General features: G+C 46.6%; 1 protein-coding gene across 1 annotated transcript in view; it reads right to left on the bottom strand.

Moving 5' to 3' along the window:
* The window catches only part of CLPB (caseinolytic mitochondrial matrix peptidase chaperone subunit B), an 85974-nt gene that overhangs the window by 36008 nt on the left and 28255 nt on the right, over nt 1–21711 (bottom strand). Inside the window, exons 4-5 of the mRNA XM_049823274.1 lie at nt 19723–19826; nt 14234–14362 (exon numbers count right to left, since the gene is read on the bottom strand). Coding sequence (XP_049679231.1) covers nt 14234–14362; nt 19723–19826 — 233 coding nt within the window. The remainder of the gene's footprint in view (nt 1–14233; nt 14363–19722; nt 19827–21711) is intronic.

Genomic DNA, 21711 nt, shown 5'->3' with positions numbered 1-21711 from the left:
GTTACACCTTTCCGTGGCCCTGTTCAAATACCAACATAGTCTGGGATTCACCAGGAGGAAGCAGCCCACACTACCTGCTGGGGATTACACAATGTCATCAGCCATCAGCTTTGACAAGGAATGACATTATTATTGCTCCACATGGCTAGTTAAAGTAATATAAAAAGACTTCTCTCCTCCTGAGTCTTCAGTGATTGAATTAGCATGATCACCCCTTTTTCCAGTAACGTAAACCTGTTTTTAAATCAATAAGACACGTATTTCACAAGCAGCTTTTAACATACAACATTAGTATGAAAGTAGCCACCCCAGCCTATGATCCTACCACTCTTTTCTTGCCTGATGTTTCACTAAATACAAGAGACGCATTACAGGGTACTGCTCCACTTGCTGGGCTTTAACCTTTAGCTCTTGCCAAGGACCTGCGCCTGCTACTACCTCGAATGAGTCTTCCCAAGCGCTTGAATTTCAATGTGAACATACACTCCCCTGGGAATAACCTCAAATCTCATCGAGGGAAGACCCAGAGCAAAATTTTCAGAGGTACTGGGTGGAAGTAGAAGCTGCGGGCACGCTTGAGGACAATACTCCAGATGATTCAGTATCCAGACCCAGCCCTCTTCCTTGGTGGCATTGCTAATTACCCTGGCCATGACAGTATATGAGATCAAACCATCTCAGTGCATTGACACGCTGAGGCTAATACTGCCTGTGGTCCCTCCAGTGAAAACGTTGGTCTCCATAGGAGTAAATGCTCAGCATACTTAAGAGCAACATATGGCTCAAAGATCTAATAATTCTTCTGGGTCATACTTGGCTGTACCACCTTGACCGGTGATGTGGGCTTGAGGCTGAGGCTCCGGGTCAGCCCCCACCACGGTTAGCAGTTGCAAGCTCCCAAGCCTCTGACTTCTCCCATACCCGCAGACATCTATATACAAGTCCACGTAAGCATACCTGTAGTCCCTCTTTGAGGGGACTACAAATATAGCTGAGAAGTTAACTGAAAGTACGTTGCACCGAACAATAAGACTCACTCATTAGTGATTCATAATATCATCATTTAAAATGTTAGTACTGTACAATGCAATGATACCACAAACACTGACCACAAGGTGCAAAAAAGATTCAGAAAATGTTTCCCAAGTGTGCTGCTGTGCCTGAATGTGGTGATATCACACCGTTCAGCAGGATTTTCAATATTTGCTTCTACACAGTTCCTCAAATCCTTTCCTTCTGTCACCAAATGAAGCATCACTTTAATGAGAACACACATGAAACAACTTTCTTTTAGCCTGACAGCTCAACCCATAAACACTCCATCAGGAGAACCACGCATGCAGATGAAGATGGCTGTGAAATGCCGTTCTCCCCCGAATGAACTCCTGGTGGTTTCCCGGTGGCCAAGGCCAGCAGGCACCATGAGTGCGATATCCCAGGCAGTGCAGAACATTGCATTACCTGAACGAGGTTCAGTGCCATCACATCGAGCGCTGGCTAATGCATGGCTCCGGGACGGCAGCAGCCCACCCGGAGCTCTTAGGGGACAGGATCTGTGCTCCCTTGGTCCGCCCTCACTCTTAAAGCATAGGAATCCTTTCCAGTATGAGTTTGTCCAGCATCATGCATTAGTTCTTGTCCTGCCTCTCCTTCCTAAAATTCCTGTTGCCCTCTGACTGCTCCCCTGTTAATACACCCTCGGACCGGCTCATTTTGGTGTGGCTCAGCTCTCAGTGCTTCCTCCTGCTCCTGCTCACCTGGCTGTGACTCTGCATCCTTTCCAGAGCCTCCACTTCCCAAAGGTCGATACCACCCTAATCCTCCCCCAATGTGCGGAACTTTGCATCTGACAGCATTAAAAATACATTTTGTCCTAACTGACCAAGCTGGCAACTCATCCATCTCTTGAGGATTTATTCTCACTGTATTGACCTATCACAGACCTACTATGACTGTGCATGGTTTTTAATAAATTTTAACACATACACGACCAAACAGAGAGATGGTGCCTTGATACACCGTTGAAAAAGTGATGTAGGAAGGAAGGGTTCAGACTCAATTAAGAACTAGATGTTTATGGAGTAGAGAGAGTCTACAAGGAAAGGAGAGATCCTCTAAACCAGAAATATCCAGAGCTCCCAAGATGAAGCTCAGCTGCTGACAAGGGCAGGTAAGAAACATCAACGAGAGATCCTCACAGAGGTGCAGCTCAACCGGTGCTCACAAATCTCAGGAACCACGCTGAGAACAAATCAGTGTGTGCTTCTGACAGACGGTAGCGGCAAAGTCCAAAACTAGGATGTGCAAGCTGGAATGGAGGCATCAGAGGAGACTGGTAATAGCATGCAGGAAGGTAATAGCAGGATGCCTTAATGCCTGCGTATAAACAGCATATTGCAGTGAAGGAATAAGTCCCACTGGTGGAGCACTGATGTTAGGTATTAAAGACTGGAAACGAAAATAAGGTAAGTAAGTTGACTGCATGAGCCAATAACACAGAATTTGTACAGAATGAAATGTTCTGACTGAGTAGGGAAAATACAGTACTAAGATCACACCTTTGAGAGATTGAAGGGCATCATAACACACTAAAAAAAAAGTGCAGGGCCTGCAAGGGCAAAAGGCATGATACTAATAAATTGATAAATTGTTAAGAACCAGAGACTAAGAGGTGCTTGCTGAGGTAACTAGTCAGAAAGCTCACAAGACAAGAAGCAAGCCTTAATTCACGCTTGTACAGAGTAAAAGACTTTCTCCAAAACCTCAGCTCCTAAGCACCACGCTGCAGCAGGACACGTGCTCGTGCTTCACATCATTACAAACAAAACCCAATGAAGAATACATTGCCAAGGAGCTTTGTTCTGAAAGAGAACGACATGAATCTTGCTAGAAATAAAGCTGCAGCCCACCAGCAGATAACTTTCAGAAACATGGATGTTAAAGACAAAAGAAATGCATGTTATTTATTAAAAAGTCTTTATAATGAGAAAAGTTAGGATCTTCAAAGCCTGGAAGCTCTGTCCAGATGAGAAAAGCAGAATGGAGCATTTGCTCTGGCAAGTTAAAATGGAAAAAACACAGGTCAAAAAGTATTTAAAAGAAGTTCTTGCTTCAGGAATGAAAACTAGAACTTCTTTTTAACTGTATCAGAAGCTGGAAGTCAGCCTGAGGAGGTGAGTTTCCAGAGGTGACCAAGGTGAAGCAGGAGGGCTCGAGATGATGTGAGGAACAGCTAACTGCACTCTGCATCCGCAGTTACCACGGAAAGGGTCTCACACCAAACCTCTTACAGGGACACGCTGCAGGAACTGCCTCAAGTTGAAGCATCAGCAGAAACAGTTTTAAAACATTACTGAGCATTAATAAATTGTCAGGCCTGGAGACTTTTCACTGAAGAGTTCAGAAGGAGCTTAAACACCAAATTATCCACCAGCGCTAATGACTCACGGCTTGTCATGTCCACTACAGGGTGACAGTGGAAGGCAGCAAATGTGACACCAATCTGTAAAAAACACTTATACAAGGAAACACAGTAGCAGACATGTGGAAAAAACATGTAAGAGGAAAAGTCAGCACAACTTCTTTGGCAGAAAGCCTTGCCTTCCCAAGCTGGGGGCCATGCCATCACTGTTCAGTTGGAAACCGGCATCTACTCCATGCAGATGCATCTCTGATGCCCGAGAACTTCAGAGTTCCGCACCTAAGAAGCAAGATGTTACAAGAAAAAGGCTCCTCATGGATAAATAATGGCTTAAACACTGAAAACAAAGGATTTAAAGGCCTGTGTCCACAGAGGAAGAAAGTTGTCCAAAGGCATCCAAGGGATTTCTGCTAATGCCTGTGTGGTCAGACCATCTGCGAGTGGTTGGAGTGAGGGCTAATACTGACATGACAAAGATGACTACCAATACTATGTTTTTCAGAGCCATTTGAGTGACAGCGATGAGCTGGCAAGCGAAACTCAACTTAGATAATAAATGTAAACCGATGCACGTGTGGAAAAATTGATCTGAGTTACATACAAGCATTGACAGGCACTGAGCCATCTTTCACCGAGAAACTGGGCACGAGGCATTGGAGTTGCCGTCAACAGCTCTATGAAAACATTAACTTGCTGCTGAATCAAAGCGGGAATTAGTTCAGAAGGAAGAAAGCACCAGACATTTGTTCTACTCTGAGTTTTCCTCCTCAGTGCTGTTCCCAGCTGCTCCCACGGGTGCAAGAACGTGGTCGGGTGCGGTGTGCTCCCAGCCATGCCAAGTCCTGCATTGCCGCATCGTTAGGCACCAGCAGCGAGCGACCTGCCTAGAGGCGCTTGCTGTGCGGATGGACACGATAAAGGATGGAAGAAAGAGAGGAATATCTAGAACAGAGAGCCACTGGCAGGGCTGAGAAGCACCCCAGATCTCCTGAAACTCAGCCCAATGCTTGTTTATTCAGGCACATTGCATCCTGAAGGCCTTTTGGTGTCCTCAGCGCCACATAACGCAGCATTATACGCTTCAGGGTATGAACTACAGAACACTCTTTCAAACTCAGAACAAGCCCTTCACATTTACTTGATCTCTTTTATGCTGTTCAGCGCTGGGCCAAGGGCTGTTGCCCTTCTTTATAGATGGAATCTTGCACATAGATTTTTCACCCCAGTATAAAATTACAAAACACAATAAAATGACCAAATTTGCTTTCAGTGACCCCAGTGGAACTCTGGAAAATAAAGAGCTCCGTAGAGGTATGCCCAGTGCACAGGTACAATCCCAGCCAGAACCTGCCCTTCAGAAAAATAACAGAAGAGGACTGTATTTCTCTTTGAATACACAGAACAGTTCACACGCATGGCAAATGGGAAGGTTGCAACAGAATAAGTCAGAGAAAAAAATAAATTAACGTGTGTGTTAAATATAAACATGTTATTTTGGATTTGCCTTTTGAGAGCTCCAGCAGAGAAGAGTGCCCTCCAGCAGTGCTTCTTTGAGCAAGGGTACTGCTGCTGGTGCACCCCTGGCATGACACGACATGACACAACACAACATGACACAGCATGGCACAGCACAGCACAGCAGCCTCCCTCCTGCAGCTCTTTTGCCCAGGGCAGCTGGTAAGGGGATCACCACGGTCGCTGCTGGTCCCCTGTGCCTGACACACAGCACTGCATGTATCACTCAGACACAAACCTCATGAAGAGGATGAAGTAGGGGAGCCAGGTCTGCAAGTTCTTGCACTCTGAGCACAAGACTTGACATATCTGAGGAAAAAACAGGCTTCCCTCAAGACGTTACGAGTATTAGCTAATCTTACCTCAAACTGCTTTCAACTTGCATAAATGGTTAAATTCAAACTGCCTTCAAACACAATCTTCTCCAGCAATGCACAGGAAGAACCAGAGCATGGAAAGGCTTGGGCAATTTGGACTTTGTATTTTGGGCTCAGAAAAACCTTTTTTCTTTGACATGCCTTTTAAAACAAGTTGACCTACCTGCTCCTTTCAGTCTTGCTTTATTGTAATGTGAGTGTAAGTTGGTTTATGCCTTCTTGATACCTGGGTGTGAAAACAATCCACCTTCTTCTTGTTTGTAAGGTAACAGTATGAGAGGGGAAACTAAAGAATCATCATCTCTCTATATATCTACACATGTGTGCAGAGCTATTAACTTAATGACAAACATTATGTCACTGCAGAATTTTGTACCCAGAAACACTTAGAGAGGGATCTATTTGCTCCCCTGCCCTATGGGGAAACTATTCTTAAGCACTCCGACATGGACATAAATGTGCTTGCACTTATACGCTTATTGCTCTCGCCACGCTGGGATGTTAGACACTTCGATGCTGTGATATGATTGGTTTCTAAATCCCAGTCTCACAGGATTTTAATTACTGGTCTGGTGCGGCTGGGAGTGGAACTTGCTGCCGTTGGATGGAGGGGGTCGATACGCCGGCCCAGAACATATTGAGCCACGGCGCTTGCAGACTCTATTGCACTATTTAATCATCTTTTGCAAAATTTACAGTGCAACAGAAGGAATCAATACTGAATTTATCACATTCCATTGTAAATATGAGCATGGAGAGGGAGAGAGGATTTCAGGCACTCTTGCACAACAGCTGGCCTGGGATGGATGCATTATAGCAGGTGCCAGACCTGGAGGAAACCTCCCGGACAGAGAACCCAGGGGCAGCTACGAGGCATGTGGCTCCCCAGAAACACTGACCCTGACACCCCGCTGCTGTCTCGGGCTGAGGAAGGGCTCAGTGTCCTCTGAGGCACTGGCAGGAGCTCAGGGGAGGACTCAGCCACACTCCCTCCGGCACCGTAGCCTGGGCAATAAGGGATCTGCGAGCACGTGGCTCTGCGGGAGCAGGGATGCTCCCCTGGCATGAGCACTTACCACTTCCATGCATGTCTGCAGGATCCCGGACAGCAAAGGCAGAGTTGTCATTTCACATCGGCCTGTTTTTGCTCACAAGGACTGAGTTACAGCCTTGTTCTTCACAAGACAAACAGTTCCTAACTCTAGCTAATATGGGGCAAAAAACCCCAGTGAAGGCAGAGTAGCCTGTGGTTTTCACTTCCCCAAACCAAGTTGCAACAACACTGGCTTTCAAGACAAGCACACACATTCTCCCAGCCCCCTGCAGACATGCTGTGCATTTATAATGAGTGCTAAGGACCAAAGGGACTCCTGGTTCCTGTCTTGCTCTGTCCTGTTAGCTGGCACCGTCATACCTGCGCCACTGCTCCTTCCAAAGACCTGGCTGATGTCAAAGCACAGAGGCAGAGCCAGCAGAGATCAAGGGTGGGACAGGAAAAGCTGCCAAGGTAGCTTTAGAATAAATGAAATTATTTTTGAAGGGAACCAGCTCATGTGGGAACTTTTTGAGTGTACCATCTACTGTCCTGGGCCCCCGGGCAGCGCTTTTCAACCTGATCAACCTCCAGGGCTCAATGAAGAAACCGAGCAAAGCAAAATAATTCAGTAGGTTTAAGCTCACTGTACAGTTGCATCTGAACCTTGTCTGGAAATTTTTGGGGATCCACCCATTAGAAAAGACCTCTTGTTCAGAGACCATCAGCCTAGCAGACCTACGGCAGCATGACTTCCTCAGTTTCTCATGTAGTTCCCCAGTTTTGCTCTTGCTTATGCTAGTGACTTCACCGAGTACAGTGAAACAATGTCACCTTCTGAGGATGTAATCAGGCCCAAGGTATCTCCTCTCCATCATCACAGCTGTCTAGTGATGTCCTTCACCCTCTCTATGTAAGAGCAGAGCCCCTTCCATCTGGGATGCAACTGAAAATGCTCCAAGCCATATTATGCAGAATTCAAACACAAGAAAGCCAGCTATAATTGCAACCTCATTTTTCTTGAGAATACCACAAGCACTTTCACTTTCTGATGTCAAAATAGCATCCCTTGTAATGCTGGCTCTGTAATTCATTTACCCATCAGTCATCCTATTCACAATATCTGCAATTATACTGTACCAAATAGGTTAGTGTGGTGCATTACCAACAAATGTACTGTGCTAAATTTACTGGCAAATCGAGTTCAGAAGTCTGGGTTATTGCAGCTTCAGCTAAAATGTTTTCATAAATGTATGTTCTTTCCTTCCTCTCTTTCCCTCCCTCTCTCCCCCCTCTAATTAGAGATGTGTGCACTGAGCTGACATGATCGCTCACGTTTTACAAGAGAGACTCGAGTGCCAGACCTAGGCATGCATGCTCAAGTTTCTCAAGGCGGCAGGGGCAGTGAGGCTGCTCCAGTGAGATGCGGCTCCGCTCCCAGCTTCCCCAGCTACGTGCTGCGTGACCTCAGCTACTCAGTCTCTCTGCACTTCCGAGACCATCAATCCCAGTCCAAGAGATTGTTAGCGCTGGTATGAGAACAGGGAGCAGTGCCGGAGTCACACTGAGGGTTCCACGCAGGGAGAAGGAGGCAAAGGGTGTTTTGGCACAGGCACTTCCCATGCAGGAACAGCCTGGTCAGCCTGCATGCTGGCTCTAGGAGGAGCTGGAAGCAAAGGGAATTTCTGAAGATGGGAAGTAGAAAGCAAGGTGGTCAGTGATTAGGAGAGTGCGGGCGAGAATGAGACACATAATGAGGCTGTTCAGGTTTGGCAGGAGGAGATGTGTCTGTGCCTGAGATGGGGATGGAGAGAGGCGAGGTCCTGACAAGGGGCAAGGGGTCAGTCTCTGAAGGAGGGAACTGCTCTGCTTTTAAGCAAAGATATGAAATGTAAGCCACCATCTACCTACGTGCATTAGCAAAGTAGTGCACTTCCACACAACAGCAGCTGCCAGTTCAGCCAACCCCTCGCTATGTGGACATGCACACAAAACACACCTTGGAAAAGCACTTGGAAAAGCAATTCAATATCCAAGAAACATGACAGCTGAGCTGTTAAGTGCCAGGGTAACCTTGCTTCTACACTTCTCTCTGTGCCCAAGTTTCTCAGGTGTGTATGGGGGGAAGAAGTCACAATATTCTGATTTTGCATTTCATAAGCTCTAGCCCAAGAAAAAGACAGTTCTCTGCAGCATTTTCTTCTGTGCTTTGTTTAGTGTAACTTTAATTTATTACAAGGATACCACAGCTATCACAACTCTTCCCAGCACAAGGCTGTGAAAGGTAATGTGTCCCATGCTGGGAGAAAGGATATCTCCCTGCAGGGAAAATCTCTCAGCAGCAGTGCTGCCCCTCGGTTTGAAGCCCATGGGGTTTCCCCAGGCTGCTCCCCCTTTCCACTCCCACTCAGCCTTGCTAAGCCTCACCCAGGTCAATCTGCTCCAGGTGACCCTGCTTTGAGCAGGGGTCGGACTAGATGGTCTCCAGAGGTCCCTGCCAACCTCAGCAATTTCACGGCTCTGGGATTCTACAATGCCCCGGCACCCTGACGGGCAAACACAACTCTCCCCTCAGCTCTCTCTTTGTCCCTCGTGACTATTAGAGAGCATGTTTGGACCTAGATGCTTTAGTCAGGGGCAAAGATACCTTTCTTCAGTGAGTGCAAAGTATGAGACAGCAGCTGGATACGGTCAGAGGAACACATGCCAGCAATGAAACACCACTGAGCAACAGACAAGGCATCAGCAAACCACTTGCAATGTCTCCTGCAGACAACTGAGCACTGGTGAGAGCACTAGGGGAGAGAAAACAGCAGCTCTGGAACATCCAGGTGAGCTGCTTCCAAGCTAACATGCTTGTTCGACAGTCTGTCCACAAGGCAGTGGCAGCTGACGTTCTGGCTGTCAGCAGCGTGATCTCTCAATAGCAAATGACAGCGTGATGCACAGGGCTGGGACAGGCTGCAAACGGCCTTTACAACGCAGGCAAGCAGACTGTGCTTGGTTTAATAAAGGAGGGGCCACTCAAGAGATGCAGAGGGACAAACAACTTCTGGTGAACCTCTCCAGCCTGGTCAGGTTTCTAAGCTCCTTCAAGTCTCCTGTAGAGACTTGCTGGAGGGCAAGAGGACTGGTAGCATCGTGAGCCATCAGGAAGGTTTAGTTTGTCTATGAGCAAATGTCCAGAGCTAAGAGGAGGATGGAGGGCAGGAATACACCCACTGTGCTTCCAGACACTGGGGGTCACGGGAGCTGAGCTCTGGTCCTAGTTCCCCATGGATCAGTGCCTGCCTGGGCTCCTCCGGCTACCTGCCTTTCAGCAGCAGGTTCTGGAGCAGAATCAGACTTAGAAGGGTGCTAGAAGGCATCTGAGCTCTATGGCAAGGCTACCCTATTGCCTGCAGAAAGCTGAACCTTTTAATACTGGCGATGTCATGCAGCAGATTTAAATACTGACATAATAAAAGCTCCCTCTAAAATGAAGAGACTTCTATTGCCAATGAACTGGAGATCCTGCCTTCCTTCCTCCAAGCCAAACACAAAACCCTCTGCATCGATCGTGCCTGCAGTAGCAACTGGTGCACTCTGTGGATGTGAGCTCCCACCCACTCCTTCCCATAAACACCGATATTTATGGTGTCAGCTCAGGTCAGGAGACTGTGAAATGTCACCAACAACTGTCCCGAAAGGACAACAGAGCAGTGACTTCGTCTCGCGGTCTGCTGGGCACACACATGCTGACCACAAGGCGATAAGGTCCTGGAGGGGTCAAGCGAGTCACTGAATGGGCCACAAAAGGCCAGGGATGTGGGGTGAGGGGCAAGTGCACGGGAGCTTCCCTTAAAAAAAACACCAGTGCTGCACAACGGGGTAGTTGTTTTAGCAGAGAGGGGCCTTGGCAGTTAATGGCTTTGGCCCCGAGGGCAGGGCACCAAGCGAAGGAAGTGTTCGGGAGAGTAAATGGACAGTTAGTAAAAAGGCAGGTGTAGGGAAGGGTAAGGGAGGGAGCGAGGGGAGCCTGTTCCATGTCAGCAAACAGGAGACATCCTACGCGCGGATATCAATGGCAGACCGCATGGGGAAATTATCCTCACAAAGGGCCCGGGGCAGGCACACTTTGAAAGGTGTTCGATCTCCACTTCTGAGACCTTCAGCCATGTATTCATCGCAGATTATACTAACAAGGATGCAGGGACCAATGCTTTGTTATCGTGCAGAACTGGGAGGAGGGGAACACCCCCAGTCAATGCAATGAAAACCTCGTGTCAGGCACCAATCGTGAAATCGAACTCCAGCATGCAAAACTCACTGAAAGGAAAGGGAAGGGTCTGCTGTAACACTACCAGCTCAGAAGAATTCACCTGACAAAAAGCAGAGATGTATTTGATTTAGCAAGTAAATTGTGATAAATTTTCATCATAACTATGACCGCAAAGGGTAAGAGGATGTTGTGGATGGGCTGGCGAATACAGATTAATCTGAAGAACATTGCAAACTCAGCCCTGGGATCCTACAAGGACTTCTGCATCATGCACCAAGTGGAGATTCATGTTGGTGGACTGCTGTTCCCAGGGTCTAAACACTGGGACATGCTCATACCTTCACAAGACAAAAAATTTCACTTGGAAATGCATTCTTAGTGTGGACTCTCTTCAATCTGTATCCAGAAGGATTTCCATGGGGATGGATTAAGAACAGAATGGTGATGAGCAATCGTCACATTTTAGTGCTATGGCTGACTAAATTCAGACTTTTCACTTTGATTTGGTACACAATCCCTTCAGTTGTGCTCAAACAAACACAGTCCTACAGATTGTTATACGCTTTTTTCTGAGATCCAAGTGAGTTCTTCTGAGCTGAGACACTTTGCCACGAACAAAGAACTCTCTATGAGCATCGAGCAGCAGAAGCGGTCATTCACGAAGACAGCAGTGGCTCCAGGACAGATACAGAAACGGCTTTTGAACAAAAAGAACAGTCCTCTCTATTAAAACAGGCCTGTATTGTAACAGCACTCAGATAGCTGAGCAGGGGACAGATGTAGAAATGAGCTGGACTTGCTACTTGCAATTATTTATTCAGTACAGTGAAATTCTTTAATGCCAACTTCATTTATTTGCACACATATTTTACCTATACTTAGGATAACCAAGCAGCTACCTTGGTACTTTCAACTAGCTAATAATACACACGTCTTGCAAGGAGACTTTCAAAGGCAAAAATGAGAAGCAGGTATCTTTGTAAAAAATGTTATTCCAGAAGGTACAGGGGGGGCGGCTGCCAGCCCAAACTCAACAGACTGAAAAAGAGCTCTCAGCCTCTGCCATCACATTCTCTCATGACCACAGCGTATGTATGTCCCTGCTGACGCTGGCTGTGCCTCTGTACCACCTTCACAGAGGACTGCCCCTTTGCCCTCGCAGCTAGTCCACACCAGGATTTCAGGCATTTTTAAAGAGCAAACACTGCTGTTGACATTCACGCCATCCCACACGTGAAGTATTCCCCAGCCTCAAGAGCCACAGACTCACCCTGCTCAGATCTGTTCACAACCCTGCTGTGACGAGGACTTCTCCATGCCAGCACTTCGACCATGTTACCTCTCTCTCTAACACCACAGAGGCTCTCTTGCTCGTTGCACTCACCATCAAAGCCCTTCCTGGTCTGTGCATTCACAACGCATCACTCAAGAGGGTGAAGCCCACTCCACTCCTCCCACAGGCATCCCTGTCCACAACTGTGGGATCTCAGAGGTCCTGTTGGAGCAGTTTCTTCTGACCACCAGAGCCCTTGGACAAGCAACCGCTGAAGACATGCAGTTGGGACTGTGCAGCAGATGTGCAGCAAGTCAGATGCACTGAGAAAGTGCCAGGTTCAGTGTTCATGCAGTGTCTACATATGCTGCAAACATGAAGCAGGTCTGCCACACCAGACAAATGCGTTGGACCACACATGGGGCAATATTTTTGTCTGAGGACTTCCCAGTCACCACACGCACATAGTCCCACAACCTACAAAGCAGCTGTCTGCTTTTTCAGCTCCCTTCTCTGCAAGCATTCCTGAGGAACCTTGGCTAAATCCATTTGGAATAGGTTTTCTTTCAGTGGCTTATTTTTTTGGGGGGTTAAATTTATGGCCAAGAGATAGGGTTCTGGTATCTGGCAGGCTCCCAGAGAAATCCTGACTCACAGTTAACTGTGGAATTCAGTGGTATTGAATCTCAACTTTTCACTCTTATTTTTCTATTTGTGAAAGATAACAAGCATATGGTATAGATGAGTATCAAGGTTCAATGTTCCTACAATTATTTTTCTTCATCTCTTCTGGGGAGGTTTAGCCTTCATGGATGCTACTTCCCATTATCTTTTTAGTTGCTTTCTTAAGGAATGAGCCTTATGTGAGCCCGTTGTACAATTATCTGCCTGCCTGCTTCCCTAGAATTAACTCCTGAACTCCTGAGGTGCCCACCCCATGAAGATTATGACATTCCTAAAATTTCTGCAGAAATTAGCATCTGGCTAGAGAGACGCTAGAGAGTCTCTCCACTGCAGGGACAGGCTGACAGCCTTCAGCTGCTATAGGCTGCATTTGGCAGAAGGCTGCTGCCAAGCACACACTTGAAAGCAGGCACAACATCGCTGCTTCTTGGTCATTCAAAGGTGCCCTAGGTGACCCTGCAGGGAGGAGAGGAGTTGAAATTGTTGTAGTAGGAGGAATGCTAAGGACAAAGGACACAAATCTGGAGGAAAGCAGAACTTTACCGACTAGCTCTGTGGTTTGCAGAACGATTTGCATCGTGGGCAGATGCAGCTATTTTAACAGCACCATGCAGATGTAGATACACATTCAGCAGACTCCGGTTCTGGGTAACAGCATAACACAGATGCAAATGTCATCCTGGTAAACATCAGCAGGACGATAAAAATAAAAAACTGTTGTCATGGTAGTACATGTCTATTCTGTTAGCTAAATGCATCTTCTTCTTCTCCTCCACTAGTGCTGATGAGCTTTTTCCCCACAACGATAGTCAAGCATTGCAGCAGGCTGCCCAGAGAGGTTGGGCAGTGTCCATCCTTGGACATTTTCAGGACTCAGCTGGCTAAAGCCCTGAATAACCTGGTTTAGCCTCACAGCTGACTTTGCTTTGAACAGGAGGTTGGACTAGAGACCTCCTGAAGTCTCTTCCAACCTGAACTCTGCAATAATTCTACAATTTTTCACCTCTTTAGTATCACAGAATCATTTAAGTTGGAAAAGACCCTTAAGATCATCGAGTCCAACCGTAAGTATCTCTATGGATCTGTAATCTGGAGCCGTGAGTACATAAGAGATGACAGTAAAGCAGGATCCATGAGAAAAAGGGGTTTGTGATTTATCCAGGAGGACCAATAACTGCACAAGCTCATTTCTACCAATTCTCACAAGAGCTGCCTTGCCAAGCTACCAACAATACCTGAGCCTCAACCATTTAATGTGGGTACCGGTACCTATCCAGTGCCTTGTCTACAGAGCAGATCCATTCCCAGTAAAGCAGGGGCTCTTTGATTCCACACCACACAGGTACATAAGGGATATGACAGATGAGTGCAAATTGCGAAAGGGAAATGTTCAAAATACTGAACAGAGAGACCAGGGGATGCATCTCCGCTGAACTGCAGGAAACACTCAATGACTGAGAACAGCCACCAGAAGTACATGAGAAAAACCATTGGAGATGAATGGGAACACAGAAACTAAAAAATAAAGAGATTAAAGCAAACAGTAAATCACATCTAATCCTGACAATGAAAGACTGTGGTCCTTGTCTGAGCCTGACAGTTCTGTGGAACAGGCCTACTCAGAAACAGTGCTCCTGGCCCAAGAGCCAGTTGGAGCTACGAAACTCACCTCCATCCAGCAGCAATTTGACCGTCAGGTAGTCGTCAGCCAACACTGCGTAGTGTAGAGCTGTGCAGCCCTTGAAATTGGCTCGGATGTTCAAGCGGTTGTTGAAGTCGTCCTCCCGGGTTACAAGGACTGCAGGGGAAGAAGAATGGAAGCTCAGCTCACTGAGACAAAATGAAGAACTGCTTGTCTGAATGTGCACCAGCAGCATGGACCACCACCACCGGTCTGGAAGCTTGTTAAGGGCCTAATGGCCTTTTCCAGGAGACAGCTGGGACCCCGGTGGGGGTTTCTGCTGCTTAATCTCCCCACTCCTCTGAGCAGCAGTGGAGATGAAGACAACATGGTTTCCACAAATCCCAGTGACTGCCTTCACAGTGCCCAGGCAGGGGCGGAGGTGGTTGGAGAAAGCCTGAGAGAAGACCTCTCAGCCTTGTTCCAACCACAGCCTCTTTGCACCTTCAAAGTGAAATCAGGATTCAATGCAAGCAAGCAACACAGAGATTTCTGCCTTTTTTTCCCTCTTTTACTGTCCAGAAGGGCCACAGAACAACCATTCAATGCTTCCTCCACACCACCTTCCTCCCCTAGCCAAAACATGATCCCAGCAGGCTGCGCCTACTTCAGGCTGGAAGCACAGAGCACCAATACCTACAAGCCATAACCAAGAGAAAAGAGCCAGAGTGGCTGAGGGATGACAGCGCTACAGGTCCTTGGGACAGCAGTCAGCTGGGAATGCCCACTGGAACTCCTCAGAGTCATGCTAAACTTCCCATATCACGCCACTCCAATTGCTCATGTGCTCATCTCCACCAGGAGCTGCCTCCTCTACTCCACACTTCCCAGAAATGTCAAGAAGTAGCCATTTAAAAGCAGGAACTCTTCTAAAAATACTTCCTTTGTTAACTGAAAGGTAATACGGGTTAAAGTGCTGCAGAGCACAATACTCAACTCAGTTCTGCTCCTGTCCATATCTACCTGCTTGCCATCTTCAGTTCTGTGTCAAAACCAGCTGTTCTTTGGGACTTTTGAGATTTTATCCTGTGTTTGCCTAGTCACCAGTACAGTGTGCTCCATGAGGTGTATTCCTCGATGCTACCGGGATGGGAATAATTCATAATAACGCATTTTACAACTCACTAGAAATCCTGGAATCCCCTGAGCAAAATGCAATTACACCGAGCCTTGGCAGGTTTTGTGAAATCAGACCTAGAAATTGTGATGTTTCTTTGAACAGAAACTGATGCTTGCTAAAGCTGATTAATTATAGTATTTTCTTCCTTTGAGCTCTGTTCTACTGAATGCCAACGTGCATGGATACCCTGCAAAAGGAAAAGCCCAAAGACTTGTGTTTCCAGGCCAGAGCAAAGCTGGGCCAAGGCATTCCTGGGAGGACAGGAGAAGGACTGTGTGGTGAGACAGACACATGGAAACACTTAAATCTTCCAGATCAGGTGCAAAATCAGAGTTTGGACTGCAAAGCTGGAAGATCACAGAATGCATTAAATCGAACATGTACAGAGGCAAAGGCTCTCTGCAGGGGAGCCAGCACCACACCAGCTCCAAGCCCAGCTCTGGGTAGATCTGTCCCCTTTCCACAACACATGCAGATAGGAACTGATGAAATGGCAGATTCGAACACAAACCCAGCTGACGCTCAGGCAATGCACCATGGCTAGCAGACGTGGCTGGGCTGTTACCGCACTGGCACAGGACCACTGTGAAAGGCACTGAAAGGCATTGCTCGTCTCTGCTAAGTGCAGGTCCAACCTGTCCCCAAGCACGGACTTAACAACACCTGCAACATTTATGTGCAAGCTTAGACTCAGACATGCAGTGGGAGAGGTGAAAGTGCCTCCACTGCTGATGCTCTGGTGCTAATCGAAGACCTGTTTTTAGATGCTGTTTCTACAGTGGGAAGAAATATTCTCCCAAGCCAGGAGAAACTCCCTCCTGATACTCAGAGTGATTACTACAAGGCAGTGGTGATTTTGGCAAACAGAAGAGAAGCTGTACAGGAGAGGACGCCGCCCCACCATCGCCTGGCCTTCAAGCAAATTCCTAATTCTGGGACTCTCCAACAGACCAGCCCATGTGTCTGGGCAAGGCTCCAGCACCCATGGGCCCAGAATCCTACCCGGGTCCACGGGAAGGGTCTGCAGCAGCAGTACTCTTCTGCAGCTGGTCTAAGGGTCAGGCTTTAGAAAACCCTTAAGCCCTTTGCTCTGGTCATCAGCAAAAATGAACAGTGGAAAAAAGTGTGGCTCTTCTTAGGTATTGAAGGAAATACCAGGCTGCTGATTAGCCAGGAAGGGACACCTGTGGGAGCAGAGACAGCATCTTCACAACATCAGCCCTGAGAGCGTTCAGCACACCAGAGAGAAGCCTGATCTAAAGCCTGGCCAGATGGACGATCACAGCCACCAAAGAGGTCACGTATTCCATAGTTAAGAATCCGATATGAGCACCACTCTCATGTCTGCAGGGAGGGCAGATCCCTCTCTCATTTCAGCATTCACCATCTTCACTGGCTCTTTTATCAACAAGCAGATGCTATCACTCAGGGCTGTGGGTTTGGACAGGCGCTGCACTTTATATCCGATTTTTGAGGAAAGTGAGGCTGTCGCACCCATTCCAGAGTTAATGGAGACTAATCCACCTCTCACTCAGCTGGTGGAGGTGGGGGGCAGGCAATAGGGCCAGGCCTGGCCACAACCCTTCTCCCCAGCTTTGGGAGATGAGGGAGCCCCATAAGCACACAGCCCCGCCATGGAGTCTAAGTGATGGTGGGGCTGGCATGTGCTGTCTCCTGTTGAATGAACATCACCCAGTTGGTGAGCTAAATTCTGCTCCTGGAGGTGCATTCAGCTCCTTGGTGAATGGGTATATCACGAAAATTCAAGGACTTTGCCATCGAGAACTTGAAAGGGCTCTGAGCACCTAATACTTTCTCACAGCAAAGCAAGCAGACCCGGATTGTGGATCCCCTGCAGGGCAGTCTCCACGATCCCTCCTGAGAGCTACCGACAGATTTCCAAACGATTTGAAAAGTTCAGAAGAGAAAAACACTGTAATGAATACCTGATGCCGTCCTAGCCCAGCATCTCTGCTAATGAACCGCAGTACCTCCAGGAAGATCAATTAATGCCCTGGCTCCTTTCCTTTCCTGGGTCTTTTCTCCAAGCATACAGGGTGAGTATGTATATTTATTTATTTGTCGTCATTTCCTACCCAGGGAGGAGCAGGATAATGAACTGCGTGCGTCAGGGAAGATGAATCTGAGATACTAGGGAGCAGTGCAGTAAAGAGATTAAAGTGTTATTATTGTTGGGTTTTTTCCCCCATGGTCCGTTGTGACAGCTCGGCCGTCATCTGTAAAAAATGTCTCAGAGAGAGATAATCATCGGAAACTCAATAAAGCGTCAGGGGAAGCCTCGTCTACCATCAATCACTGGGTGCCTGGAAATTTTCAGCCCTCTGTCTCCCTTCCTGCCATCCATATAAATGTCTGTAATATATTTTGTGCAGTGTTTGTGGAGCATACCCTCTCGATTTGGATGTTTTTATGAAAAAATATTTATACACAAAATATGTAAATGTGTAAAAAAAAAGTAAAAAACAAAGGCAGTTTCTCTCTCTCCCTCTCTTTTTAAAAATGCAACTGAATTTATTCTTTTTAATAAAACATGTCAACCAAAGAATTAATGCAACTTCTTCCTGAGTGGCCTTATCTTTTCTTCACCCCAAAAATATATAACATTATAGAGGGATGAATGCAGACAAAAACAATTAACTTTATTGGTTGATATACTTTGTCTTAAATAAAGTCTACGTACATGCATTATGTATTGGCATTCCATTGTTCATTTTTTAATGTTGTTTCATACATTTTGCATTCACTGCTACAGCAATCTGATATATGCGTGTTCTCACTTCCATCAAGGAGCAGGTCTATTGCACGAGTGGGTTAAAGTGAGGGATGAGAGCGGAGAGCTTTTAAAAATAAAATAACGCCCTGTCAAAACTGTCCCCTCACTGATTCATCTTCTTAACTCAACCTGTGTTTTATGAAAGGTTCAAATATTACACCTTCATTAGACTTTATATAGCTCTTAGCGGTGAGGCAAAAAGCACAGACAGACCAATGGATAATATCACCGTCTGATTTAGGCTCTGCAAACCATGCAGGGCAAAGAGGCTCTGGACAACCTGTGTGGCTTCCTCCAATTTTCTCCTTACAGCAGCTAGGAAAAGGTTTAACTTCAAAGGAGAAGGTTAGAGCACACAAATGCAGTCATTGTGGATGCAGCAGTCCCTGGGAACGCAAGTCTCAGCAGCTGGCTGAGCTCTGGCAGGTTGCTGGGGATGGCTGGGACACTGCCAGCTCAGAGCCAACGCCAGTGGGTCAGCGAAGCGCTTGGATGGGGAAAAGGCTTCTGGAACAGGGAAAGCAACAGCCAGGGACATTTAAGCAGAGTCAGGTCCTGCCAGCGTTCCTGCCAGCCTGGGAGCTGTAAGCCTGTGGACCAGAAGCATCCTTAAAACGTGCAGCTGGCCTCTTCGAAGCACAGCCAGGCAGCAGGAATCCAGACATCCCCCCCCACGATTCCATTGATAATCACAAACCCAAGAAATTTTAACCACCATTTATCGTCATAAAAAGTGGAAACAGTCTGGGAAATTTAAATTGGTCTGAATAGACAGAGCAGGTCTCTGCTCATCGCAGGGGGGTTGGACTAAATGACCTTTAAAGGTCCCTTCCAACCCAAACTGTTGTATGATTCTAAGTCTGCATCAACATCCCAGCAATGGGGATAGCTGCGAGCAGGATCTTCACCACACTGTTACAAATTAGAACAAAAATAAGGCAGAGGTAGAAAATGAGTAACTGAAGTTGTTCAGAGACTGAGAAGGGAGAAAGTGCTCAGAAACTTGAGACATGGGCTGTGGAAAATCATAACAAGATGAAATGATGCTGCAGAAAATTTCCTTGTTTTCACATAGACTTCAAGGGCTGAAAGCTAGCGTTAATGCCTGCCCGAAAACCAGCAGCAGTAACAGCAACCAGTTATGTCATTCAGCTTTATTTCAATTGGACAAGTCTTTCTTTATTTTATATCTACTTATAAGATCTAGAGTAAGGCTACTGGTGGAATACACTGCCTTGAACCCTTCTGCTTCCCCAGCAAGTGGCTGCATGTGGGTCAGTGGGATGACGCTCCTATCTACAACTTTGTGTTATGTTCTGACTATATAAAAACAGGTTATCTCTACGACGTTGAAGGATTGCTTCTCATAAACATCTACATAATGTTTTCGCTCATCTTCAGACCTATGCTCACCCACATACCATCAGTTACTCTGCATTTAAAAGGAAGCTGAAGCTAGCTCTAAAAAAAACCAAACAAGGTCAAATTTCCATTTCAAAGCCAGGAAGCAAAATTTTGGGACCTAAAAAGCAAATGCAGGTAACTGCACACAATCAATACTACCTTCTAAAGAATGGAGGCCTTTTTCCTTGGCAGTCTCATACACGCTGCTGAAATCATCTCCAAGGTTTGGATCTGCGTTAGCTGCGAGCAGGATCTTCACCACACTGTTACAAATTAGAACAAAAATAAGGCAGAGGTAGAACATGAGTAACCGAAGTCCTTCAGAAACTGAGAAGGGAGAGCCCTCCTCAAACATTGCCAGCTAGCAAAGGAAAGTTAAACCAACAGCCATAGTTGAACATTTCAACAAATACAACCACACCAGCATATTCTCAAACCAATTAGATGTGGAGGCACTTGAGGCAGGGGTGACACTGTAGGGAAACACAGCCCTCCCAAGAAGATCTGCACAGAACAGGCTCTTAGCAAGAGTCATATTCCCAGTCCACGATAGGAATCAGTTATGTCCCCATAACTTTGTGGGTCTGGATCAGTGGTGGAAACTGTCCCCAGCCACAGTAAAGGCACAGTCAGAGCCAGATCTTGGCTCCAAGTCCATCCCTGCCCCTGCAAAAAGGAAGAGTCTTGTAATACTCTTCAGGTTAAGGGATGCAAAACTAGGTTATGCTGTTACTTCTGCTTTTGGGAAGCCTCCTTTAATAAAGGTGCCATCCTACCAAGACAAGAAGGATATAGCATTTCAGTATGAAGCACGACAAAAGGCAGGGGGCTGGAAGGGCCCTATTCACTCTGGAGGTTTCTGCCCTACAATTTATAGCATTCACTTGAGTGGTCCCTCTACATCGATGCAGCTAAAGGAAGCCACCCTTGAAGAGGCATCTCTTGCACCCACATTGGCTATGAGAGACACCTAGTCTTTCTTTGCCTCTTTCTGCCCTCATAAGATGAAACACCAACCTCAGCATTTAAAAATAAATTTCAATTGCATTAATTATGTGGGGTTCTGGAAGAAAAGCATTTGACTGCTGCGTGAAGTTCAGGCAAACCTCCGTTTCTGAGAACCAGACAATTCGTATGAGATCACCACTGAAGACAGCCTGATCATCTGCAACCAGCCCAGCAGTTGTCAGGACTTCTGAAAGAGATTTAACCTCTGAATTTGTAGAGAACTTCCCCATTTTTTTATAATGTAGCTGCAGGGCCCACTGGAGAGGCAGGTCCTCCCAGGGCTGACCAGCATGGCAACATAGGCAGGACATACCAGACTACAACTCTCCTACGCGTTGGGACTGAGGCTTTCAGTTTCCAGACCTGTAAAGTTATCAACACACTGCAGCAGGACAGATCAACACGAGACATACAGGCCAGGCAATTTTGGTGTGGAAGTCCTCCATCTCTGCTCCCGAACGCAAACAATCATCAGGCAAGAATTAGATTTCTCACCACTTCTGAAAGCAGCTTGAAGCCAGTTAATTCTTAATTTTTTTCCAGGGTTCAAGCTTTCCATGACAACTAGACAGTAACTCGTTAGTTAGCATTCATCACTGATGACATGGCTCACGGGCTGACAGCGACATGCACTGCAGACTGACTGACATGTATCTGCAGGCTGTGTCTTGTCAAGTCACATTTAGAATTTAACTTAAGCTCCTCTCCCATTTACGCCATAAATGCATTAGCGGAATAAAAGGTGGTTATTTTATTCTTTGAATATGGTACAATAGAGCCAGCTCTTTACTGGCACTGGTACGCTCTTCACCACGTACAAAGTTACTTCTAGTGAGCAAAGCACCAGGCTAGAAGTCAGGAGAACCTCCCGCCATCTCCCGTGTGAGCATACAGAGTTCATTTATATCTGTATTTTAACAACACCCTTAGTTCTAAAATATTTAGGTTGAGATGCACTGGATCTTATTCTTCAAACAGCAGCTATGATCTTTCACCATTTCAATGTAGTCAGGAGCACGTTGCACTAAAGATTTTCTCTAATAGTTTGAGTTGCACACCCATGATCAAATTAGGTATCTGACGGTTTAGGACTGGCACTAAGGATGGGGATCATCTCACCTACTTTCAGACATCAGCAAT

Source organism: Accipiter gentilis, chromosome 19 (genome assembly GCF_929443795.1).
Source record: "Accipiter gentilis chromosome 19, bAccGen1.1, whole genome shotgun sequence".
Lineage (NCBI taxonomy): Eukaryota > Metazoa > Chordata > Aves > Accipitriformes > Accipitridae > Astur > Astur gentilis.
This window is presented reverse-complemented; position numbering and strand designations above follow the sequence as displayed.